Consider the following 23,335-nt stretch of genomic DNA (forward strand, 5'->3'; position numbering starts at 1 on the left):
ATATATTTGCAAATTCTAGATAATTTGTTATGCAAGGCTCAATGACTTCACTGTACCCTGACTTTGATCAGAAATAAGCCTCAAGATAACCTATAAAAGTTTTTATAATCTTGTTTGCCTGAAGTATTAACATCTTACACAACTACATGGATGGCAGCCTCTCAGATTAAAGATCTAATTTACAAAACTTCTCAATGTCTTAAGTCACAGAAAAATGAGTAATACAGAATCTATTATTGGAAGGCATAGGTTCATTGCAGCATGATGTCAAGACTATACCAGACATGGTTGTTAAACGTTTTTATCCCTAACCCTTTTGTGTAACCTTTAATGTTATAACATAAAATAAAATGAGTAAAATATTAAGAACTTAAAATAAATAAGAAATTTCAATACAATTACCCAGTAATAACTAGACTAGTTAATAACAATTAACGCAATCAGAATTAATTTTCATTAGTCCAACTACGTCTACTATTAAAATATTTATAAATAAAAATAAATATGAATTACCTTTGAATCTAGGATCACTAATTTTATAGAAGAAATTTTCATGCCATAAACTGCCTGTTTTGATCACCTCTTTATGTTCATCTAACTTTGGCGTGTCTTGTTCAGCACTAAAATCACCTCCAAATCTATCATCAATGAAATTATTGTAAGCTGCATTCTTTTTCTTTGAATTAAGATTTCCATTTTTAAAACTATCTTTTTCTTCTTTTTTCTGTAAAGTCTGCTCTAAAATATAAGATACACTCAATTTATTAAGACCATCAAAGGAAAAAAATTTAATAAACATCATCTTTCAACAGACGGCATGATTTATTATTACTCAATATCTATTAAACAATCAAAGCATGACCATACTTGATTTTCACCAAAGAATTAAACAATTCAAATTATAAAAATAATATATGTACCGATCACTTTCATACTAGTATTTCTATATATATTTAGTAAGTACATTTTTACATTCCTGGATCTAGCTTCATTGTTGCTATAAAGGGATAGTAACCAGTAGAAGGAATATTCCAGTACAATGGAATGATAAAAAATTTTGAAGTTGGTTTTTTTGCAAACAAAAACAAAATAAAACTATAGAAATTTCCAGAAGATGTATATATGAATGTGTGTTAATTTGTATTTTGAACTTCTCTGAACAAATGTTATTTGAGAATGGCTTTTATGTAATTTCTGCCATTTTGAATTTGTGACTTTTTTTATATTAGTCTTAGAAAATTGAGCTTTAGTACAATGAAAGTACTTTTTAATTTATTTAAAGTATCAGTTTTTAAGTCAACTGGAATTACATATGGGAGGATATTCAACATTATTTCTAAACAATTTTCACCTCGTATTTCAGAAACCTATTAACTAAAATAGTTGAAATTTGGTACAAATATTGCAGTATACATAAAACCCACTTTTAGCCTGATTTTCGACCACATGGGGCCAAGAGGCATCACATAACTATATATATATTTTTTTGTTTTATTTTCCCTACAAGATCAGGACATCAAAATAAACAAAAACGTTTATATGGACAAATCCTCTGTTTTGCTTCATTCTCCATACCTGCCATTTAAAAAGATTTTTTCCCCTTGGTAGCAGCTATATGGAGTGTTCTGGAAAGGTGTCAGCCAAATTTAGGGTACTGATTCAGGGCATCAAAAATGCTCTTACTTGCTTCTATTTCAATCTGTCCACCATTTAGTGTTTTTTCAAAAAAATTTATATCTAAAAACAGACTGAGATATAAACAAGTATCAAAAGAGCTGATTCAGCTGTCTGTCTTGGTTCCATCTGGGGCATCTTGCGGTAGGTAACAGGGTAACCACTTCTCTATTGGAACTTAATGGGTTAGTGACTAGAAAATGTACCTGTAAAATTATTGGAATCAAATCAGCTAAACGTTTTCCAATTGGGTTGCAAAAAATGATAAACTAGTGGCTGCTGGATAATGTCAGTCAGGCCTCTATTCCTAATCAAACCATTAAGGGCAACTGGGATGTATTTAATTTCAAAATGCATTTGATTTAAAGTGATTGATATTACAATCTAATAGGTAAAATTGTAGAAATAAAACCACCTCTTTAACCTCACAATGCTGTTCCAATCCAGTATGGATGTATTATTTTTCACATTCATCATGGTAATGCTTGCACTGTGGAAAAATCGGGAAGCAACAAACCTTCCTGTATCTTGAAACCTTATTAATAATTGCATTTGATTTAGCTTGGGCTGCTAAATATCCAGACTATGGAGTACAATGACTATCCTTATTATTAATAAATTTCTCTCTTATTAATGATTTAAAATTATCTTATGGCTATGTGCAACCAATAAGAGTAGTCTGCTTACTAAATAAAAATATAAATATAAAAAAAATTAAAAAATGATTAAAAGTAATCTGATATATTAAAACAAAGAACTATAAAAATAATGTACTCACACATATACATATATATATATTTTTTTTCTAAAATTGATCCTTTCAGGAATCATATTCCTCTGCACTATACAAATTATAGTAATCCGATCAATCCAAGTACAGAATTAATAAAATAAAATAGGATGACACCTACCTTATTCCATAATCCAAGCAAGAGCGCTTTCGCGAGTACGTCACAAAATATATAGAGCTACTATGAAATATATATAAATCAACAAAACAAAAAATATATAAGACAGCAACTACGAAATATATACAGAGCAACTGGTGATGCGAGATACTCACGTAATATATATATATATTATAATGCAGTACTGTCTTTGTATTGTAGTCTGATAGTCGTTTCTTGGTATGCAATAACATTTTTATAATGGCTTTTGGTAGGTTTAAATACACACACAGAATAATGAAGAAAGGATATCTGCCACAACAAATAAAACCTTTTAGTGAATGGATTGCAATGAAAATCTCAGTGTCAGTAAACAGCATTTCCACGAGTTTTAGCTTATTACTTGAAAAAGTAAGATTTTTAAAGCTTGAAATACTTATGCTGCTTTAATGGTGTCACCATAATTTTATTTGTGAAATGAAGAAATACAAAATGAATGATGCTTCAACATGATCCAGGACATCCATAACAGTTAGATGATTGTCAACCAGATGTTAAAGTTGTCTATTTGCCTCCTAAAATAATTTCCATGCTATAGTTTATTGTAAAGGTGTGGTAATGTCATTAAAAAAGCATTACCTGGACTGCTCATTCAAGAAAGCAATCAAACAAGAAATGAAAAAAAATTTTATCAACATTTAAAGAATTCGGAAACAACATTTATGATATCACAGAAAAAAAACCTGCTACTCTGTCTAAAATAAAATTATTGAATGTGAACAACAATGTGTACCTATATTTTACTGTGAAATATCCCCTTATTTTTCAAAAATGAAATTGCAAAAGCCATTGTTGAGGACAATGAAGAAGTAGTAATAAACTACATTTTAGATCCAGAAAGCCAAATAAATCTATAACTGGATACTAAATAACCATAAGCTATTTGAATCATTCACAATAACTAAGAAATTAGTAGTTAAAAGAATAAGGCTCAAGAAGAAGGACCACATAATGATGAAAATGTGGAACGAAAAAACAAAAAATAATTTTAAAATCACTTAGGAAATTTATAATCAGTAATGAACTATTATTAATTAATATTTACCTGCAGATGAATTGAATAATTCTGTAAAACTGAATGTGGTCTTTCAGCTGATTTAAATGTTTTGTTTTAATTCATCAGCAACTTTATAATATGTTTCATTTGAAACACTTGGTTTGTTCACACATTCTTGTTCCTTTACCTCTTCTTTCTGCTTGTTTTTTGATTTTTTACTTTTTTTTTGCTTCACATCTTCTTCATCTTCATCAATTGATGAAGGTTTAACAATAAATTTCTCATGTTCAGGAACTGAGGGATCATAACGAACACCTGTTGCTGAAGTAACATGTTTACTGCTGACAAAAAAAAAATAAATAAATTTTTGATTTATTATTTTAATATTTAGTTTAAAAACTATACCACAATCAAAAAAGGATAAACTACTTTATAGTCCAATAAATCCAAAACTACACTTCTGAAAAACAATCTCAACAGATATAAGGATTGATGAAAAAGTCAGCGTAGATTTCTGAATTGGACTATAACGGAGTAGAAATCTTGGACTGATGTCAGCCACTAGACACTTTGAATGATGGCTACTTAGAAAACAGGTTCCATGGATAAGCTTACAGGCCAAGTCACCAACTCACACATCCTACTAAGACAGTAGATTTACCATGCTGTCTATTGACTTCAGAGCCTAGCAAGGTGGCTGACCAAAATATATATATCAACTAATGGAGTAGACCAAGAGGACAATCAAACCACAGAGTTCTACAAGTTCCTTGAGAAATCACAGTAGTTTTGTCTAGGGCTTATCTTTGAGTCAGAAATATAATTTACTTACATCAAAAATTAATTTAAACGTCAGGAAAACATTTTTGAAAGTATATGTTTGAAGTGTGGCTTTATATGGAAGTGAAACTTGGACAATTTGAGTACCTGAGAAGAAAAAATTAGAACTTTTGAAATGTGGTGCTATAGGAGAATGTTAAAAATCAAATGGGTGGGTAAGTGAAAAATGAAGAGATGTTGCAACAAATTGTTGAAGACAGAAGCATTTGGAAAAATATAGTTAAAAAAAGAGACAGACTTATATGCTGCATATTAAGACATCCTGGAATAGTCGCTTTGATGTTAGAGGACAGTTAGATGGGAAAAATTGTGTAGGCAGGCAATACCTGGAATATGTAAAACAAATTGTTATCGATATAAGATGTAGGGAATATACCAGAATGAAACAACTGGCACTAGACAGGGAATCTTGTGCCAGTATCAAACCAATCAAATGACTGAAGACAAAAAAAAATGAAAATAAGATTTTAGGATAACTTACAAAAAAAAACCAGATAAAAGAAAGGTAAAAATAGGAATAATTACAAACAAGGTATGGGTTATTACATGTACTGTGTGCTATTACAAGCAACATACCAAGAGGATTTCATTGGTCAGAACACAGGAAGTTGAAGCCAATAAGAATACTGAAGATTTGAAGGCCATTTTCTACATTGAAGATTAAGATAATTAAAATGAAGAGAAAAGATGTAGTCTAATACCTAAAATCAATAAAAATGCAATATGAAAAGAGGAGAAGAATACAACATTAAGAGAAATAAGAAAAAGAAAAGTAGTTGGAAGTAATAAGAGTTAGATAAAAAAAAAAGATAAACCTAAAATGGTTTTTCAAATTTTAATACCAAGTGTAAATGAATAATTGTGAACTCTCTTTTTAAAAATCATAAATTATACACAAGAATGGGGGCAATACAAAGGAGAAGAAATTGCAGATTTGATAGGCAGAAATACGGTGTACGGTGAGACATACAGATTTATCAAGCAATCTAAACAAGTTATATTCCACAATTACAAAAATTTTTGTTAGTGGTCTCGAGCAAAAAAGATGAGTGATATTACATTGAGAGATCAATTGGTAAGGTTTCTCATTATCATACAAGTACAGATAAATTCTTGAAAGATATCCACACCAGTTAAACCTGTTGCTGGTAGTTAGTATTATTATTATTATTATTATTATATATTATTATTTTTTTAACATACCGTGATGTAATTTTATATCATTTCAAAGTTCATTTAAAATTTTTTCATATTTCATCAGCCTAGTTAGTTTTTTATACCATTTCATATTTCATTCTTACTTTTTTAGTGCATTTTAGTTTTGGTATTACTGTTTTATTTTGGTTTGGTTTTTTTTTGCGTTATTTATTTTGTAAGAAATTATAAATTTATCAGTGAAATGACATCAAAAGAATTCAAAATTGGTTTTATAGAAATATACTGGATCATCCATACCTATGGAGAACCACTAATCTTGATTGTAAAATAGAAATTTAAAAATTAACTCATACAAAGAATTGATTGTAGCAATTGATATTTTCCTGATGCTCAAAAAAGTTTTTTTTAGTGAAAACTTCAGATTCTGTCTACAACCAATTGAAAGAATTTAAAAAAAAAAGAAGATATAAAAAGAAGTGGTTACCTTAGATGTATATGTATCTAAGCTGTGGTACTTCAATATGCTAATGTTTACAACCGATGGTGCTACATCCTGTCCTAGTCTCGAGACAGAAAAAGGGTACTGTTAAGAAGAAATGTCATAGTACCAACTTTTTATTTATAACATTTTTCTTGTTTTAAAGAGAACTTTAATATGATATACCACTCAAAGATGATACTGTTTAAAATATTAGAGTTACAACACCTGGGTCACCCAACAAAAAGGGATTGAAATTCTATTTCTTTCAATCCTATTTTTTGCTTGAGAGCACTAACAAAGATTTTTTTAACTGTAGCAGATAAATTGTTTAGATCGCTTGACAAACTGTTAAGATTTACATGAGCCTGGAGTTAATAATGCTGACAATTCAGAAATGTCAGCTGAATTAGATTCAGCCGGTTTCCCAATTTATTGTCTGTCTGTGCATGTCTTAAACATGTAAAAATAAATTGGCCAGATATACTGCTTATAAAGATTTATCTGGATGATTTATCTTTATCAATAAATTGATGCAATTTAACATTTTGAATTTATCACGTGTACCTAAAATGAAACTGTGAAAAAACATGAACATAGAAGTAAAAAGTATTTAAAAATGGAGAGTTAGTTATTTTGAATTTGTAGATTTCAGTTCAACTTTTATTTTGTAGTAAGTTATTAGAAAATGTTAAAATATATTCAGTATTGTTGAAAAAGTTGAAAATTGATGGAAGATCTGTACGACACTTACGAACAACATGGAAAGCAAACGTAAGGACATCATGATGAGAGCCAGTCATCAGCGGAAGGAGAAGAGAAATGGCAAAGTGTAAGAGATGTTGGAGAGGCCTGATGAATTTCCTGGGCTAGCTGAAGATAAAATGAATTTGTTTTTTTGAAAAAAAAAAAACAGATAAAAATAACATACTTACAGTTTTTGTTTTTTCTGTTGACCAGAGAATTCTGTGCCAACAATGCTTTGTAATATTTTTAATTGTTTTTTAACTTTGTCATTTATTGTTTCCTCTTTCTCATCAAAATCTTCCAACCTCTCAATATCTTGTTTTTCATTATCATTTTTTTCTTCATCACTCTCATAAAATTTTTCATCCATATAAAACCTTGAATCATTACCAAATCTAGACTGCAATTCAAAAAGCTAAAAAAAAGAAAATAAAAAAAATAAAAACTCAAAATCGATCAATAAAAATGAAAACATTATAATAAGCAAGAAAAATGAGAATGTACGAAGCACTGATTAATATTATATGTTTCTATACCAATAAACTACTTTCTTTTTGTATATTTATAAATTCTTAAAATCACTGTCAAATAAACCAACTTTTTACAATAAAATAAAAAAATAAAAATTACATAAATACAGAGGATTAGCTATACAGATTGAGTATGGAAATCCCTCGTCAACTTTAAAACCATTCCAGACAGAATACTGTAAGGATAAGGTATCAGTCAACTTTAGCTGACAAGAAATAGAATTTCAATCCCTTTTTGTGGGTTGGTCTAGGTGTTGTATTTCAAATTTATTTCAAACAGTAACATCTTTGTGATATATCATTTTAAAGTTCTCTTTAAGACAAGAAAAATGTTATAATTAAAAAGTTGGTATAATGTCTGGAACCAAAATGGTGACAACAGTTTAAAGTTTGGATTTTGAAAATTACTAAATTTAATATGTTCAAATAATAAAATTATACAAAAAGAAATTAAATTACATCTAATCTAATTAAAATTAATTTTAAAAGGTAAATTTTTATTTTAAAAGATAAAAAAAAATTATTTTTGTTCCTCTTTAATGAGTAAATAAATAAAAATATTGTCATGTAATCATGCTGATCATGATGGTTTCTTGCCATTGTTACAAAAATGAAGCTTACTTCATTGTTGTGTAATATTGCATTTAGTGTGTTTATTACTACACTTTTAGTTTCTTAAGAGAATTTATTGTGATCGATTGGCTAATTGATTTTTTTTTATTTTACCATATTTGTAAACCACTTTCATTAGTTACAATTTTTTTACCTTTTTGTAATTGTTTTTTTACTGAATTAATTTTTTCTGTGCTACCTGTTAATATTACTATCAACATGTTACTTAATGAACAGAAGAGGGTCACACTTTTAATGATGAGGGGCTTTGGTGATAGGTTGTATAAGGAAGTTGTGAATTTTTCAATGCAACATTTAGTAATTGTAACTCTATTTCAAAAGGTACAATGCCAAAAACCATCAAATGATTTAAAGAAACAGAGAGCATTAATAGCGGAAAACCAGGGAGGCCTAAATCTACCATAAATAATAAATCGTTAAGAGATTATGCAAGAATTTACTGAGAATCCTCATTCCTCAACTCAAACAGCAGCACAAGAATATAATATTAGCCAGAGTTCAGCAATTTGAACATTAAGAATTGAAAATTTCAAACCCTTCAAAATTTGTCTGGTTCAAGAACTTAATGAAGATGACTACAATCAAACACTTGAGTTCTGAAAATATGATGAACAATATTTATGCAGATCCTAATTTATCAAACAACATAATCTTTAGGGATTAGGTCACATTTTTTTAAATGGCAATATAAATCACAATAATTGTCGACACTGGACTGACATTAATTCACACTGGTATCATGGTTTATATACAGTATCAAATCAAAGTAAATGTATAGGCAGGCATTGTTGGTGGACGATTGATACGGCTTATATTTATTGATGGAAATTTAAACGCACTAAAATAAGAAATAATATGACAACATATCATTTTGATCCTATCATTTCAAACATTAAAATGTTGTCACCACTCTCTTTTTCTGTCTAGCCTCCAGAAGCACCGTAAGGTATTAACATCAGAGGATGAATGAGGATGATATGTATGAATGTAAATGAAGTTAGTCTTGTACAGTCTCAGGTAGACAACTCCTGTGATGTGTGGTTAATCGAAACGCAATCACCAAAGAACACCAGTATCCATGATCTAGTATTCAAATTTGTATAGAAGTGCCTTTACTAGGATTTGAATCTTAGAACAATCAACTTCGAAATCAGCTGATTTGCGATGACGAGTTTCCTACCAGACTGTTGGGTTAGTGACTTGTCACCACTGGATTACTTTCTATGGGGCTGTTAAAAAGTATTGTTTATCATAATAAGACACAAGATATCGATGTTTTACAAAATAGAATTTGAGGACCAGCAGAAAATATCACTAGGAATCATTGAATAATGAAGGATTATACTTTTGCAACTGACTGAGACAATGTCAAACAACAGGAAGTCATTTTGAACATTTATTAAAATGAGATTTAAGTACATATGGAAATGTTATGCTTAATAATTTTTTTTAAAAATAAATTTATTAAATAATATGCATTTAAACAAATTTTTATAAATTTATTTATTTGTGATTATAGTTCCTTAAATTAACAATGAATTTTTTCCAAAATCCAAACTTTATCTCGTTGCAATTTTGAACACAGACATTGTATCAACTTTTTATCTATACCATTTTTCTTGCTTTAAAAGAGACCTTTAAAATGATTTATCACATAATGGATGTCAAAAGGTAAAGTAGTCGACAGATATCTTATACTGAAAGTTACAGTATTCTATCAGGAATGGTTTTAAAGTTGTTAAGGAGTTTCCATACTTTTAACTTGCTCTGTACAACAGAAAGCAAATTAATGAAAACATAGGAAATTTCTTATTTCTTCTAACATTGTGGGTACACTACTGATCATAACTATTCTTTATGTCCTAAGAGTATTTGAGGATTTTTGTTTTGTGTTGTTTATCAGGTATGTTAAATTTTTCTCTGCAGTCAGTAATCCATCCTTAAAAACAGTAGAGGCTCTGAGGAAAAACTAGATAAATATTATCCTTGTAATGGGATATTAAAAAATTCAATCACATAAAAATTTGGATTATTTTCAAGTATCTTTTAAAAATAATAAAAAAAAGTTAAACTTTAATAAATATAATAATGATGATAGAATAAATTTAAACACACCAGCTTAAATGCACAAACTCAGGAGATAGAAAGATAGTACGAATAGATTACTTTCTAGCATTACTAGATTACTAATCTTTGATTTATTAACATTCCATGTGGAATATCAACAGAACAGGGCCTAGTCATAGTTTTTCAAATTTTAATCCTAGTAGTTAAGGTTAACATTTAAAAACAAAGTTAAAATAAAATACATCCAGTTATCTAGATGATATTTTAGCCATTACTTGTTGATCAGTTCCACAAGCAATACATCCTGGCCTGGCAACCTGCGATATAACATAGTAATATACAGTCACTTCTCAAGCAAAGGATTCACCTGTCTCTACAGGTCTTCACTAAAGTTACACAATAGTTATCCTGCAGTAGTTGAGATATACTTATCATTTCTGAGGCCAGCACAAAACAACTGATTCACTCAAAACAAGCTATGTAATTGTTTTCAGCCTCTTTCATAATTGCAAATACCGAATATCAAAGGAGTTTTTACATTTTTATTTATTTATATTTATTAGAAAACATTTGTATTTTTATAATAAAAAAGATAATGCATAAGGTAAGAATGAGAAAAAAAGTTTGAATATCACAAAAAATTTGCAAGTGTACATACTATATCATTCAATGTATTTGAAGTTCATATTTATTACCTTTTAGAAAAATATATATAGGTGAAATAATATTTATAAAGAAAGTTATTCTTTTTTAAACTAAGTGTAACAAAAACTCAATTTATCAGTTTACACAAGATATGATAACAGTATTTTGTAATTTAGGGGGCCAGGCTTTATTTAATAAGCAGTTCAGTCACAAGGCTTCCTATGAAGCCACTAGACAAAACAGTTGCTGGGTTGGTGGTCCACAGCAAGCCTTCCACTGGATCACAGGAAGGGTATGCTTTGGAGGTCATGTATCTCTAGCATGGATCTAGCAGATTAAACCTAAACCCAGAGAACTAAAAATTGGATCCGAACTAGCTTACTATGAAAAAACACTGGATAAAAAACAGACAAACCAGTCCATGGGTTGGCCCATAGCAAGTTCCCACTGGATCACAGGAAGGGTATACTTTACAGGTCATGTATCTTAGGCATGGATCTAGCAGGTTAAACCTAAACCCACAGAACTAAAAATTGAGTGCGAACTGGGGTATGAGAAAACTGTAGCCTTGGAGAAAACAAAATATGAGACAAAATAATCCAACGGAAAGGTAAAGACCTCTTCTTCTCTATGATGGACAACTTAAAAGTTTGTTCATCCATACTTACACAACCCTATGTAAACTTAAGCAATTAAGAAGAAAGCTTGCTTATTCCTGGAATTGTGAACCATATGCAGGTTTGCAAGTCTGAATTACAAATTGTTCATTTAGAAACCCTCTAGTATATACACGTAGTAAGTTAGTATATTACTTTGGTTTATTAAAATTAAAAAAACTGAATAAAAAATATTGTATTTATAATAGTAAAATATTCAATAATTCTAGAGCTCAACAAAGAATTTACAGTAAGTTTTTTGTTCAGCTCAATTATTGAATAACTATGTTCCTATTTAAACACTATGTTCTATGTTTCTATTCATTAACTATGTTCTTAATTTAACACTGTATTTGTTATTTCAATAGCTATGCTAATAACTTACTTTTTTTCCTTTATCACCTTCAAACTGTTGTTTTACATCAAACTTACTTCATTTTCATCACAAGAATCATCATTGAATAATTTGCTTTTCTTATCATAATGATTTACTTTTTCAGTTTTATGTAAATTATCAACACTTTTATCATAATCAGTATCATCATCATCATCATCATCATTAAAAACAATCTTTTTGTTCAAATTTCCAGAATCCTAAAGAAAAGATCATATAGATGTTTAATTACTTATAATAAAATTATTTCATACTCCCAAGATATTCATCTAATTAAAATTTAAAACACTACTGAGATTAAAATAATTATTTTAAAGTTTTCATTAGTAATTATTTAAATTTCTCAACCAATGTTTTTAATTTAATTTTTTTCACTATTTCTAATAAAAAAATCAAATCGGAAACAGCTTTGCAACAATGATTATACTGATCAACATAAAATTTGGAATTGAAAAGGGAGTAGGTGTTCTATATAGTATTTGATATGCTGAATCTGAATATGTATTCTGAAAAAAATCATCACATAACATTTGTAAGTTACAATCCCTTAAATTTATTTGTTCAATATAATACAAATAAGTTAGTACATCTGTATGTGTTTGCTTATTGTTAACAATATTCTTAATAATGTTAAAACATACTTCCCTAATATATTAAGAAAAAAAACCATATGCAGGTCTGAATCACAAATTGTTCAGTCAGAAACCCTCAAGTAAGTTAGCAAAAACTCTTGATTTAATAAAATTAAAAAAGCGGAATAAAAAAAGTATTTAATACTACTAACAGTTTCAACTCAAACCTTAAAATAACATTAAGTCATGAAGTCAAACAAAACCAATGCTAGAAAATGGATATCGACAATTAGACTGCTTTGTATCTAATTCATAGCTTATCAAAATATCTAAACATGATTTACAGAAAAGAGGAAAAATGTATTTAGGTTTTAAAAATGTATTAATACAAAAGAACAAAATTAGGAGTTCCAAAACAAGAGGGTTACGATAATTTAGAAAAGTGAGTAACTTTTTTTTTGTTTTTAAGTCAATTTTTTTATGGTTTCGTTTGGTTTTTCACAAAGATCGATATAAAACATTTTACGAGGTGTGTGAGAAAAGTAATGAGATTGGTAACACTGCAAGCGATCTGGCAACACTGTGTCCATTGGTCTCTGTTAGACCGGTTTGTTCATCCCTTCCATATGCTCAGTACGAGTTTCAACGCCATTCAGCCAACACATTATTTTTGACAGAACCATCAGTGAAGTTGTATTTTTGTTGTGCGGTACGAAAATGGAGCATCGGAATTTAGAGCAATGTTGTGCAATCAAGTTTTGTGTTAAACTTGGGGAATCCGCGAGTAAGTGTGGCCTTTGAAAAATTGAAACAGGCCTATGGGGAACATTGCTTATCAAGAGCACAAGTTTTCTGCTGGCACAAATCATTTTTGGAAGGCCGAGAACACGTTGAAGATCAACCTCGCTCAGGGAGACCTTCAACTTCAAAATCTGATGAGTGAACAGCTAAATTTAAACACTTTCACCGTACATCAAATTTTACAGACGATTTGGACATGTAAAAGGTTTGTGCGAAATTGGTGCCGAAAAACCTCATAAAAGAACAGAAGGACAATCAAAGAAATGTGTACGTTGATCTGCTTGAGAGGACTGACAATGACCAAGAATTCTTCAATCTTGTGATCACAGGTGATGAATCCTGGATATTTGAGTACGATCCTGAAACAAAGCAGCAAAGCAGTGTGGCACACTCCAGCATCTCCTCGACGAAAAAATGCTGAATGACCAAATCAAAGATCAAAACCATGCTGATTTGCTTTTTTGACAGTAGGGGTACTGTGCATAAAAAATTTGTTCCTCCAGGACAAACTGTCAACCAAGTATTTTACAAAGGTGTTCTTGAAAGGCTCAGGAAAAGAGTTATTCACGTGAGACCAGACATTGCAGACAAGTGGATGCTTCATCATGAGAATGCACCGTGTCACATGGCAATTTCCATCAGGGAATTTTTGATCTCAAAATGCATTCCTGCGGTTCCTCAACCCCCCTATTCACCTGATTTGAGTCCTTGTGCCTTTTTCCTTTTCCCAAAATTGAAACATATCTTAAAAGGACGTCTTTTGGAACTCTGGAGAACACTCAAGGCTGTGACCGACCAGTTGAAGCCTTCCAGCGCTGCTACCAGGAGTGGGAACAATGACTCCGTCGGTGTATAGCTTCCCAAGGGAACTACTTTGAAGGGGATAATATTGTTTGAAAAAAATAAAAACTTTGGTAAGTAAAAAGTCAGTCTCATTACTTTTCTCACACACCTCATATTTGATTTTTATTGACTTTAATTACATCAATCAATTTTCTCAGAAATAAATTTTGTCTCGAGTTTTTTGAGCTGTATAACAATTCTCTCAGATACAGTTCTGGGAACAATTTCTATTTTTCATGCGAGATATCATACAAAACCATAATTATTTTGCTCAATAATTGTGTCCGTTGAGGTTTAGTATAGAAAGAGCATGAATTTGTTTTTTTTTTTTAAACAGCCCCAACAAGGCAACCAACTGGTCTTCACCACCAATCATAACATACATGGTCACCTCAAAGTATCATGGCAGCAGTCTCTGCCCTTCCTATCTGGCCTCTGTTCTAGAGGTTCACCCACTGGGGTCCCCCCCCGCATCATCGGAGCACGCCGACCTCCATTCTGGACAGCTGACATGTTTCTCCGCTAGGGAGCCACCCTTCTCATCTGTAACCTATTAGCTCCTGACTTCAATTTGCATGCCGGGAGCTCCCCTGTGACCTTCTCACACCTTGAGGGTCCTCCATACCATCATCGGGAAGCACCGACCCTCCCACTCTTGTGTGTGTGTGTGTGTGTGTGTGCGAACCAGTATACCCTAGGCGTGGAGGCTACCTCCCTTGTACCACACATCACCAAGTTTCGCCCCTTCCTTTTTTTCTTTCATCCTTGTCAGATAAGTTCCTCCCTTTTCACAGAGCGTGCTATCTAACATAGCAGTTACTGGCACGTTTTCCACATACAACTTAAGTAGCATCCCCTCTATACAAAAATACCATTTAAATATACAAAACTAAAAATATTAAGCCTGCTATACAACAGGCAGCACTGGATGGTGCGTCTAGCACATAATTATTAAATCCAGTTACAAAACTCCACCAATCAGACTCCTAATTAACTATGAACTATTACAGTATAACTAGAGGTGCAGATCTGGCAAGAATACAAGATGAAAGTAGAATCAAACCACTCCATGTCATTTTACAATACAAAATAATACATTAGTGTAAATACAAGATTGAATTTCTTAAAACTACCACGATAAATATAGAATGAATCTAAATGTACTTTACTGCACTATAAAGAAAACAACAGTTTTCTGTGTTTTCCTAAACAACACTTAAAAAAAAAAAAAAAAAAAAAAAACACTTTTTTTAATCAGGGTTACCTTGAATTATTTTTATGTCAAATTTGTAAAAAGCTTATAAAAATTAAAAATATATATCTTTTAGAAAATTTTTATGTAAAAAGAATTATAATTTAATCTTAAAAATAATACAACAGACCAAAAATTGTCTAAAATATACAAGAAAAAAATACTTATTTAACACAGTTAATTAATGTAATCTTACTTAAAAGTGGGAGAGGGCTTCCTGAATCTTATGATGTTAATATAGATTGGGAGGGATAAAAAACCTTAAAATTTTACTTATTAAATTCAAAAATGCATCCTCATGCTGAATTTAAAAAAAATATTTTATTACTTAAAACAGTTCTTTTTAGATAAACATTAATATAACAACAGCCATAGAAAATGTACACGTAATTACTTACCACAGAGGGTAGAGCCTTTTTAATAGTTTGTTTTCTTTGATCAATTGCTTTCTTCATTTCTTTAATAGATTTCAATCTTTTTTCATCAGCGTTTATAAAATTTCTTGAAAATTTACTCTCTGAACCATTATTTTTTTTTATCTATATCTGAAAATTTGTTACTATCAAGAAAGTTAAATTTTTCTTTAGAACCAATAATTTTTTTAGGGAAGACATTTTCATGTCTTTCATTAACTGTAGTTAAAAAATCAGAACTGTCATCAAATTTTGTAATTTTTCTTCCACTAAATTCATCACAGTCTTTCCAAACATTACTAAAATTTTCCAGTTTTGTTAGAATATTACTGTTACTTTTACTATTAAAATTAATTTTAGATAAAGTAGAAGTTTTAATATCTTCTATTTTTACTGACTCTTCATTATTTTCAAATAAATCACCATTATTTGATTCAAAGCAACTATGTGGCATCTTAGTTGCATCATTTGTCTTTCCAGAAATGTTATCCTTAGCAGCTCTTCTTTCATTTTCTAATTTATTCAATATACTCTCTTTTGCAAATTCTACGGTTATTTCTTTTCCAAGCCACTTTTTTCTAGGTAATTTTTTTAGACCTGAAACAAAAATGACACACATCAGATTTTGGTCTTCTCATGTACTTTTAGACACAGATAATTTTTTCTTTCAGAAACAAAATCTATTAAAATATTACCACACAAATAACTTATCACATATTAAAAAACCAATTAACACATTAATTGAAAAACTGTATTTCATTAACTACAATTTTTAATTTTGCTAGAAATGTACTTAACTTTCATACAGATCTTCAATAACCAGAAATTGGTGTCATGACATATTGCTGTCATGACATATGACAGCAATAATACCAAATCATTAATTGCTAGTTTCAAAAGGATCTTTGTTCACTGAAACAAGCAGTTTCAAAAATATTTTATTAAATATAATATGCTACGCTGAGAGAAAAAATAACCATCCTTCAAAACCTGATTAAAAATAGGGAGGTAAATTGTGGGCTAAAAAAAATTCATATGATAATTGTAGATAATTCACATTATTTTACTTAAAAGGATATAAAATAATCAAGATTGTTATTAACTACAATTTAATATTATTAATTACAATATAATTAGGATATTTAATTTTTCTAAACAAAGATTTAAAACTGCTGCATAGAACTGTTTGATCTTAGTTCTTTTATAAAAAAAAAATAATTGTAATTATCGAATGATTTTTGGAATATTCTCAGAGATTTTAGATTATAAAACAGAAGTAAAAAAGCAAAATATGCTGTTATCGCATTTTATTTCTCTGAATTCATTTCAGCAAAAATAAATATTTATAGAGAAATATAACTAAAATAACTATAAATGACTACTTTTAACTACTTCATTTCAATATCTAAGGAACTAGCAAAGAGAAGGCTAATATCATTATTTAGCTTAAGAAATCATAAACAAAATTATGTTAGCTCATAATAACATCAGTAAGATCAAGCAAAGTCTGTTCTGTGAAACCTGAAATACTAATTTTCAGATTTCCATTTTTCCAATATTTTTTATATAGAGATTAGATTAATGACACTCTTGAAGAGCTATCTATAAGAAACTGGACAAGAACAATGCCAAAACTCTAAAACCAACTCTGCCAAAACCAATGGTTTTATATAATGGTATTCAGAAAAGGATTGTGTATGGTTAAATATAATATTTACACTTGCCAATTAACAGAGCTGTTCATAAATAGATTGTGGCTGATGGTTGGTTCATGATTGCATAAGATAACTTCTCAACTAAGTATGCTTGTTGCCAATTATTATGCAGAATAATTTTAAGTAAAAACAGGATGATCACAATATGACACAATAATGTGTTTTAATGTCAATAATATTAAATTTATAACATACATACATGCTGAAAGTGACTCTTGAGAACCTTGCAGATTTACAAAAGCAAACGTAGAAATTATCTCATTTTGATCCAAACCACTATAACAAAATTTAAGTTCAACGGATAATACTTCACCATATTTAGAAAAGCGACTTCTTATAACATCTTCATCAATTTCATGTGGCAGATTGCCAACAAAAAACCGTTTCTTTTCCATGCTAATCTATCTGTGAGTAACAAAGAAAAAAATATTCTGATAAGCAATATACGTATACCGGGTGATACTATGGGTGATAAGTATGGAAACAGCTTTATACTGTATACTGAGAAGTATCTGGAGTCAGAAAGAAATGGGTTTCTACATAGGTAAAAAAAATCTGCGTTATGGTGCGTTTTTAATTTTTATTTACTATATTGAATCAAACTTAACTTTTTTAAATAGGAATGTAGACAAATGACACATCATTCTGATTTAAAATTTTACAAGAAAAACAATGGTGAAACCTGTTTTTCTGTTATGCCTTTGTTATTGGGTTATAAGCATTCAAAGTTGAATGCTTATGTTTTTCTTATTATTTTTGTTTGTCTTATAGTGTTAACAAAAAAACGAGGTAAAACGCACTGCATGAACAATTTTATTGCATTTTACATTCATCATGCATACAATAATGAACTTTAAACAGTGCTATAATATTGATAATAATAAACAATAACTAATAATTAACAACAAAACAACAATTTAAGTGGCTATATAAACTGATATTATTTACTTTACATATTACAATATTTATTTTACAATTTTAAATAAATGTTTTCGAAAATTACTGATGAAATAAATTTTGAAAGCATACCATTCAACAATAAACGTTCAAAATGCTTTACCTCTACAGCTTGGCAATGTGCTAAGCTCAAGTAATATCAGTTTATAAATTGTTGTATCATGTCTGGTGGTAGACAAGCAAATTTGTCAATTATTCTTTTCAATTCATCAATGTCTGCAGGATTTTTTTGTAAACATTATGTTTCAGGCATCCCTAAAAAAGTAATCCATAGAAGACAGGTTTGAGGACCTGGCAGGCCATTCTATGGCTCCTCTACGACCCATCCAGAGATTTGAAAATTGTTTGTTTAAAATTTCCCATGCCCTGACATAATAATGAGGTGGTTTCCCATCTTTCTGAAACTATTAGTATTATTTAATAATTCTTGTCCAACATTTTCCCGGATGTTTGGTAACATCCTATCAGCTTACAAGTTGCAGTAAACATCTCCTGCAGGATTGTCATCTAAAATAAAAGATCCTACAATACAATGACCAAAGATTCCTGCCCAAACATTCGCTTTTTGAGGGTACTAAGTATGAGCCTCCATATTCATCTGGGATTATGATTGCTCCAATATCAACAGTTTTGCTTATTCACATGGCCATCTATTTAACTTAAAAAACACTTCATCAGTAAATATTAATGAATTACAAAAATTTGCGTCTTTATCTAATTTTTGCATTATAATATTACAATACTCAACTCAGCGATCTGAAAGTACTTGCACCAGATGTAGCTTTAAGGGTGAAATTTATTTGTTTTAAGAATTTTTAGAACTGACAAATAAGTTATGTCATGTTGGACAGCAGCTTTCTGAACTGATGAATGACGGTCTTCAACAAAGATCTGCATGCAATACATCTAATGACTTGGCATCAGTTGTGAAAGTTCTTGGTCTAGCGGTGCGAGGACAATTATTTACAGTATCAGCTTGAAACCCCTGTACTGTCTTGATCACAGTCAATTTACTTATTGGTTCTCTGTTTGGAAATCTATTATTAAATAAATAAATCCTCTTGTAAAGGCCAAACTCTGTCACCATACTCATACATCAACAGATTTGTTCTTTCAGTTTAACTTAAAAAAGGTATTGTTGTTTGAAGATTTAATACAACTAAATAAATGAATGAGGAAACTAATAATAAAACTTTCACCAAAAACAATAATAAAAAATTTGAACCACTGGGCCTACAACTTAATTTTTACTAGCACTCTCAAATTTTAGCATTACAAGTATGTTGAGGTAAAAAGGAGAAATGAGGAGTTAATAAAGTTGCATTATTTCAACGTAATACAAACTTTCTTTTTTCTGTTTAGCCTCCAGAACCACTGTAATGTATTATTTCAGAGGATGAGTGAGGATGATATTTATGAATGTAAATGAAATGTCGTCTACTCCTGACCACTCCAGAGATATGTGGTTAATTGTAATCCAACAAAGATCACTGCATTGTTGTAAATTAACACATGCTTTACTCAAATAAATTTGTAAAACATTTTTTAAGTAAGTATTTCCAGCTGATTAGTTTCATTTATGATAAGTAACAAATATCAGCTTATATTAACACTGGATGTTAATTTTTATTTAAAAAATAATATCGGTTGATATAGCTAGGTGTGTTTTAATTATTAGTTATTGTTTATTATTATTAATATTATAGCACAGTTTAAAGTCAGTTATTGTAGGTATCATGAATGTAAAATACAATAAAATTTTTCATGCAGAATGTTTTACCCTCTTTTATTGTGAACATGATTTTTTCTGTCATTGCAACTTTAAATGCTTATAACTCGATAATGAACGCATTAGCAGAATGCGTTCACATTTAATCTTCATATTTAAATAAATTAAATTTGATTCAATATGGCAGACAAATACTAAAAACCCTCCATAATGCAGATGTTTTTTTAACAATGTAGAACTCCATTCCTTTCTGCCTCCCAAATACCTCTTAGATATGCAGTATAAAGCTGTTTCCATACTTAAATATCACCATGTGTGTGTATATATATATATATATATATATATCAAGAACCATTCAATAATAAAATTTTAACTTGTCCATATACATATTTCATTACCCTTAATTATTTTGATCAGAAAAAACACTAAGAATACTAAACATTAACTCACTTCAGCAACCATAAAAAAAAAGAATGATATGCAGCTAGTATGAGATTTGCAACAAAAACCAGCAAAGCATATTGCCTCTCAGCACATAGCATTACATCACTATATTCAGGTTCTATTTTAAAAGTTAGATTTCTTTATGGCAGACCTATTTGAGTTAATAATATAAACAGTATAGACTGTAGAATCCAGTTTATAGAGCATGAACATCTTTTAATGATATATTCCTTTCTAAGATTGGCAGTTAATTTTTTTTAAATCTTTGTATAATGGTATCAAAACTTGAATTTTATCAGTAACTGTTCTGCTTTGTGTAAAGGAATACAATTACATACTGCATTAAGCTCTTTTTCGCTTTGTAGACAAAGGACCTCATAATATCTAACAGGTCTTTTTATTTAGTAGTTACAGAAAACTTGAATATGGATAGTCTTCAACTACACTAAAATCAGCTTCTATACCAATAAGTTTAAGCAGCTTTGATTTAATATAAAAAAGAACAATCAATGTTAAAGATTGTAATATTGTTTTTAAAAAAGTATATTTTGTTTTCCTGATACAATGAAAAATTTGGAAGTTGTCTGTAAAGGTAAATCTAAAACTGGACAGTAAGTAATTGACTTAAAATGTATGTAGTGAACAGTCTAATTATTAAAAAAGAATTAATTTGCCTACTGTAAAATAATAAAATTCTGTATGAAGAAAAACTTAAAACTAAGTAAATACTGCCAGTTTATGACATAAGCTAAATATTTGAGGTTTTATTATTTAAAAGATACTGACTTAATGTTTTTAACAAATATATACCTTTAAAGTAAAAACTTAACCAGCAAAGGTACGGTATGTTGTGGTGCAAGCTGAATTTGAACTTTTGTACACTAGGTTAGGAACCAAATTATTTGGCAACTTCAACATCGAAATTATATTTTTTATACTAGAAAATAACACTGGTAAATTATTAAATAAAGCACATATACTGTACCCTTAATTCAATATCATACCATATTATTTATAATTCGAGCAATCTACCACGTGCAAGTAAACCACATTCATAGTACGTAACAAATATGTATTTCAAATTCATTCCGCAATGTAACAACTTAGTAAAATGTTTACTGTGACAGTAATGAATAGACAACACTCACTTTAACTTCTAAAATAAATATACATAATCATAATATTTTCAGTGCATTTAAACTAACGTAAGCGCATTCTTAGTGTTGCACACAGTCTATCTGAACTAATCTCAATGTACATTTTGAAAAAGTAATTTAAAGTCGTACGGTTCATTTTTAAGACTGATTTTTAACTAAAAATATACGTTTATCAGATGCCCTTTTAACATTTAATACATTATACTTTAGAAGACCACTTTGGGTAACATAATTTATTTAAAATTGTAAAGTTTTGAAACGACTGCTTTTTCAAAAATATAAGTTTTATTACCGAGCATCGCGTCAAAGAAATAGGAAAAATATTGTAGTTGATCCTCATTTGCTAATAACTCAAGACTAAATAGCATTGATGGTTACCAATATAATGTGAGCCCTTAAGGGTTCTGCGAGCTCTGTCAAACCACGTGCCGTATTTCCATCCTCTCACACAAGGTGATCATAAGCAAGGGCTGATCACTTTCATTCCTTGTTTATGACGACAAATCTGAAGAGTTCATCACAGTTGTCACCATGGTAGACTAAAGACGATTCTCCTGCCCTTCTCACATCGCCATTGTTTGTGAAATAAGATTTAATAGCGTTCATCACCTATGTCTTTTGCAGCTGCTGATCAAGATTTAACACGAATTCTGTACTCCAGCTCAACAGACGCACAAATCAACATTCTTTGTTTCTAATGCGGGTGTGGAGTTGATTCCTTTCAGAGTATTTTCAACTTGAGGAACAACCAGATTCAAAAAGAATAATGTCGGTCAAGATACATAGCACCAGTTTAATTATCTATCTTGTATGCAGCTCCAATGTGGAGTGCTTCGCTGCAAATAAGAAGAAATTTAGAAAGAGTTACTATAGTTCATCGTAGGGCCTTGCTGGGAGTTGCCTCGGCTTATTGTAGAGCCTCATATGCTGCATTGTGCGTGATTACATCAACATCGCCAATAGAATTAGGAATGCAAAGTTGACGGGAGTTTACTTCTCCCTACTTATCGCAGAACCTGGACAGAGTCCCTTGCTGCTGGGTCATTCTAATCGGGCTTGTTTTTTTTAAAGGGTTACGTTATATAGCGGGTCTAATTTTCTCAAGTTTTGGTTATTTTTATTTAGTTAATTTAAGACGGATTTAATTGCATTCCAATTCGTTGTTGAATCAGCGTTATCGAACCCATTTTATGGGCCGACCGCGGAAGGCTAGGCTTATGAAGCCTGTCCTCCCGACGCAATTCCCCTTCAGACCGTCTACTGAAGTCCTTTCGGTGCTAACGCTTAATAGGCTAGCAGGAATACGGCACAACGGGGCACTAACTGTAAGGAGGGAGCAATGCGATCCCTACTCCGGAGGAGTCGCAATTGCTGGTTTATTTTATCTAACTTGTAAGTTTTGAAAAGGAGAGGCTGTGTAGAAGCTCTTCATCCGCTTCTGGTATAGCTGCCCTTCAGGACACATCTCTGCTGGGCTCTGTTCCGGACTCCAGTCCGTGATGTTGAGACGAGTGGTTGGTCTTCCTTCTTCTTCATCGTCTTCTTCCGAAGACCTCTTCGTTTTTCTTTGGCCTGCACTTTCCAAGAATTGGTAGTAACCGAAGTTACATACCATTAACCTTGAAATTCCCGAGGCCCCGAAGGGCTGAACGGGGGAAAGTGCAGGTTTCTTCGTTCTTCCGTGCT

The 23,335-nt window shown here is 30.4% G+C and overlaps 1 protein-coding gene across 4 annotated transcripts; it reads right to left on the minus strand.

Annotated features, from left to right (window-relative positions):
* Positions 1–513: 513 nt before the first annotated feature.
* Positions 514–21,697, minus strand: LOC142325490 (uncharacterized). Of its 4 annotated transcripts, none has more exons than XM_075367318.1 (7): positions 21,664–21,697; positions 17,562–17,767; positions 15,633–16,244; positions 11,758–11,966; positions 7,030–7,256; positions 3,667–3,959; positions 514–738 (listed from the first exon to the last, which is right to left on the minus strand). In XM_075367318.1, the coding sequence occupies exons 2-3, from the start codon at positions 17,755–17,757 to the stop codon at positions 15,760–15,762; spliced, it is 681 nt and encodes a 226-aa protein (XP_075223433.1). In that variant the 5' UTR covers positions 17,758–17,767; positions 21,664–21,697; the 3' UTR covers positions 514–738; positions 3,667–3,959; positions 7,030–7,256; positions 11,758–11,966; positions 15,633–15,759. The 4 variants fall into 4 exon arrangements, with proteins under 4 accessions (XP_075223433.1, XP_075223431.1, XP_075223430.1 ...); XM_075367316.1 differs by lacking the exon at positions 21,664–21,697 and adding an exon at positions 21,497–21,651 and having other exon boundaries at positions 3,667–3,956; XM_075367315.1 differs by lacking the exon at positions 21,664–21,697 and adding an exon at positions 21,497–21,651.
* Between the last annotated feature and the right edge of the window lie 1,638 nt (positions 21,698–23,335).

The sequence above is a fragment of the Lycorma delicatula genome, chromosome 5 (genome assembly GCF_047948215.1).
Source record: "Lycorma delicatula isolate Av1 chromosome 5, ASM4794821v1, whole genome shotgun sequence".
Lineage (NCBI taxonomy): Eukaryota > Metazoa > Arthropoda > Insecta > Hemiptera > Fulgoridae > Lycorma > Lycorma delicatula.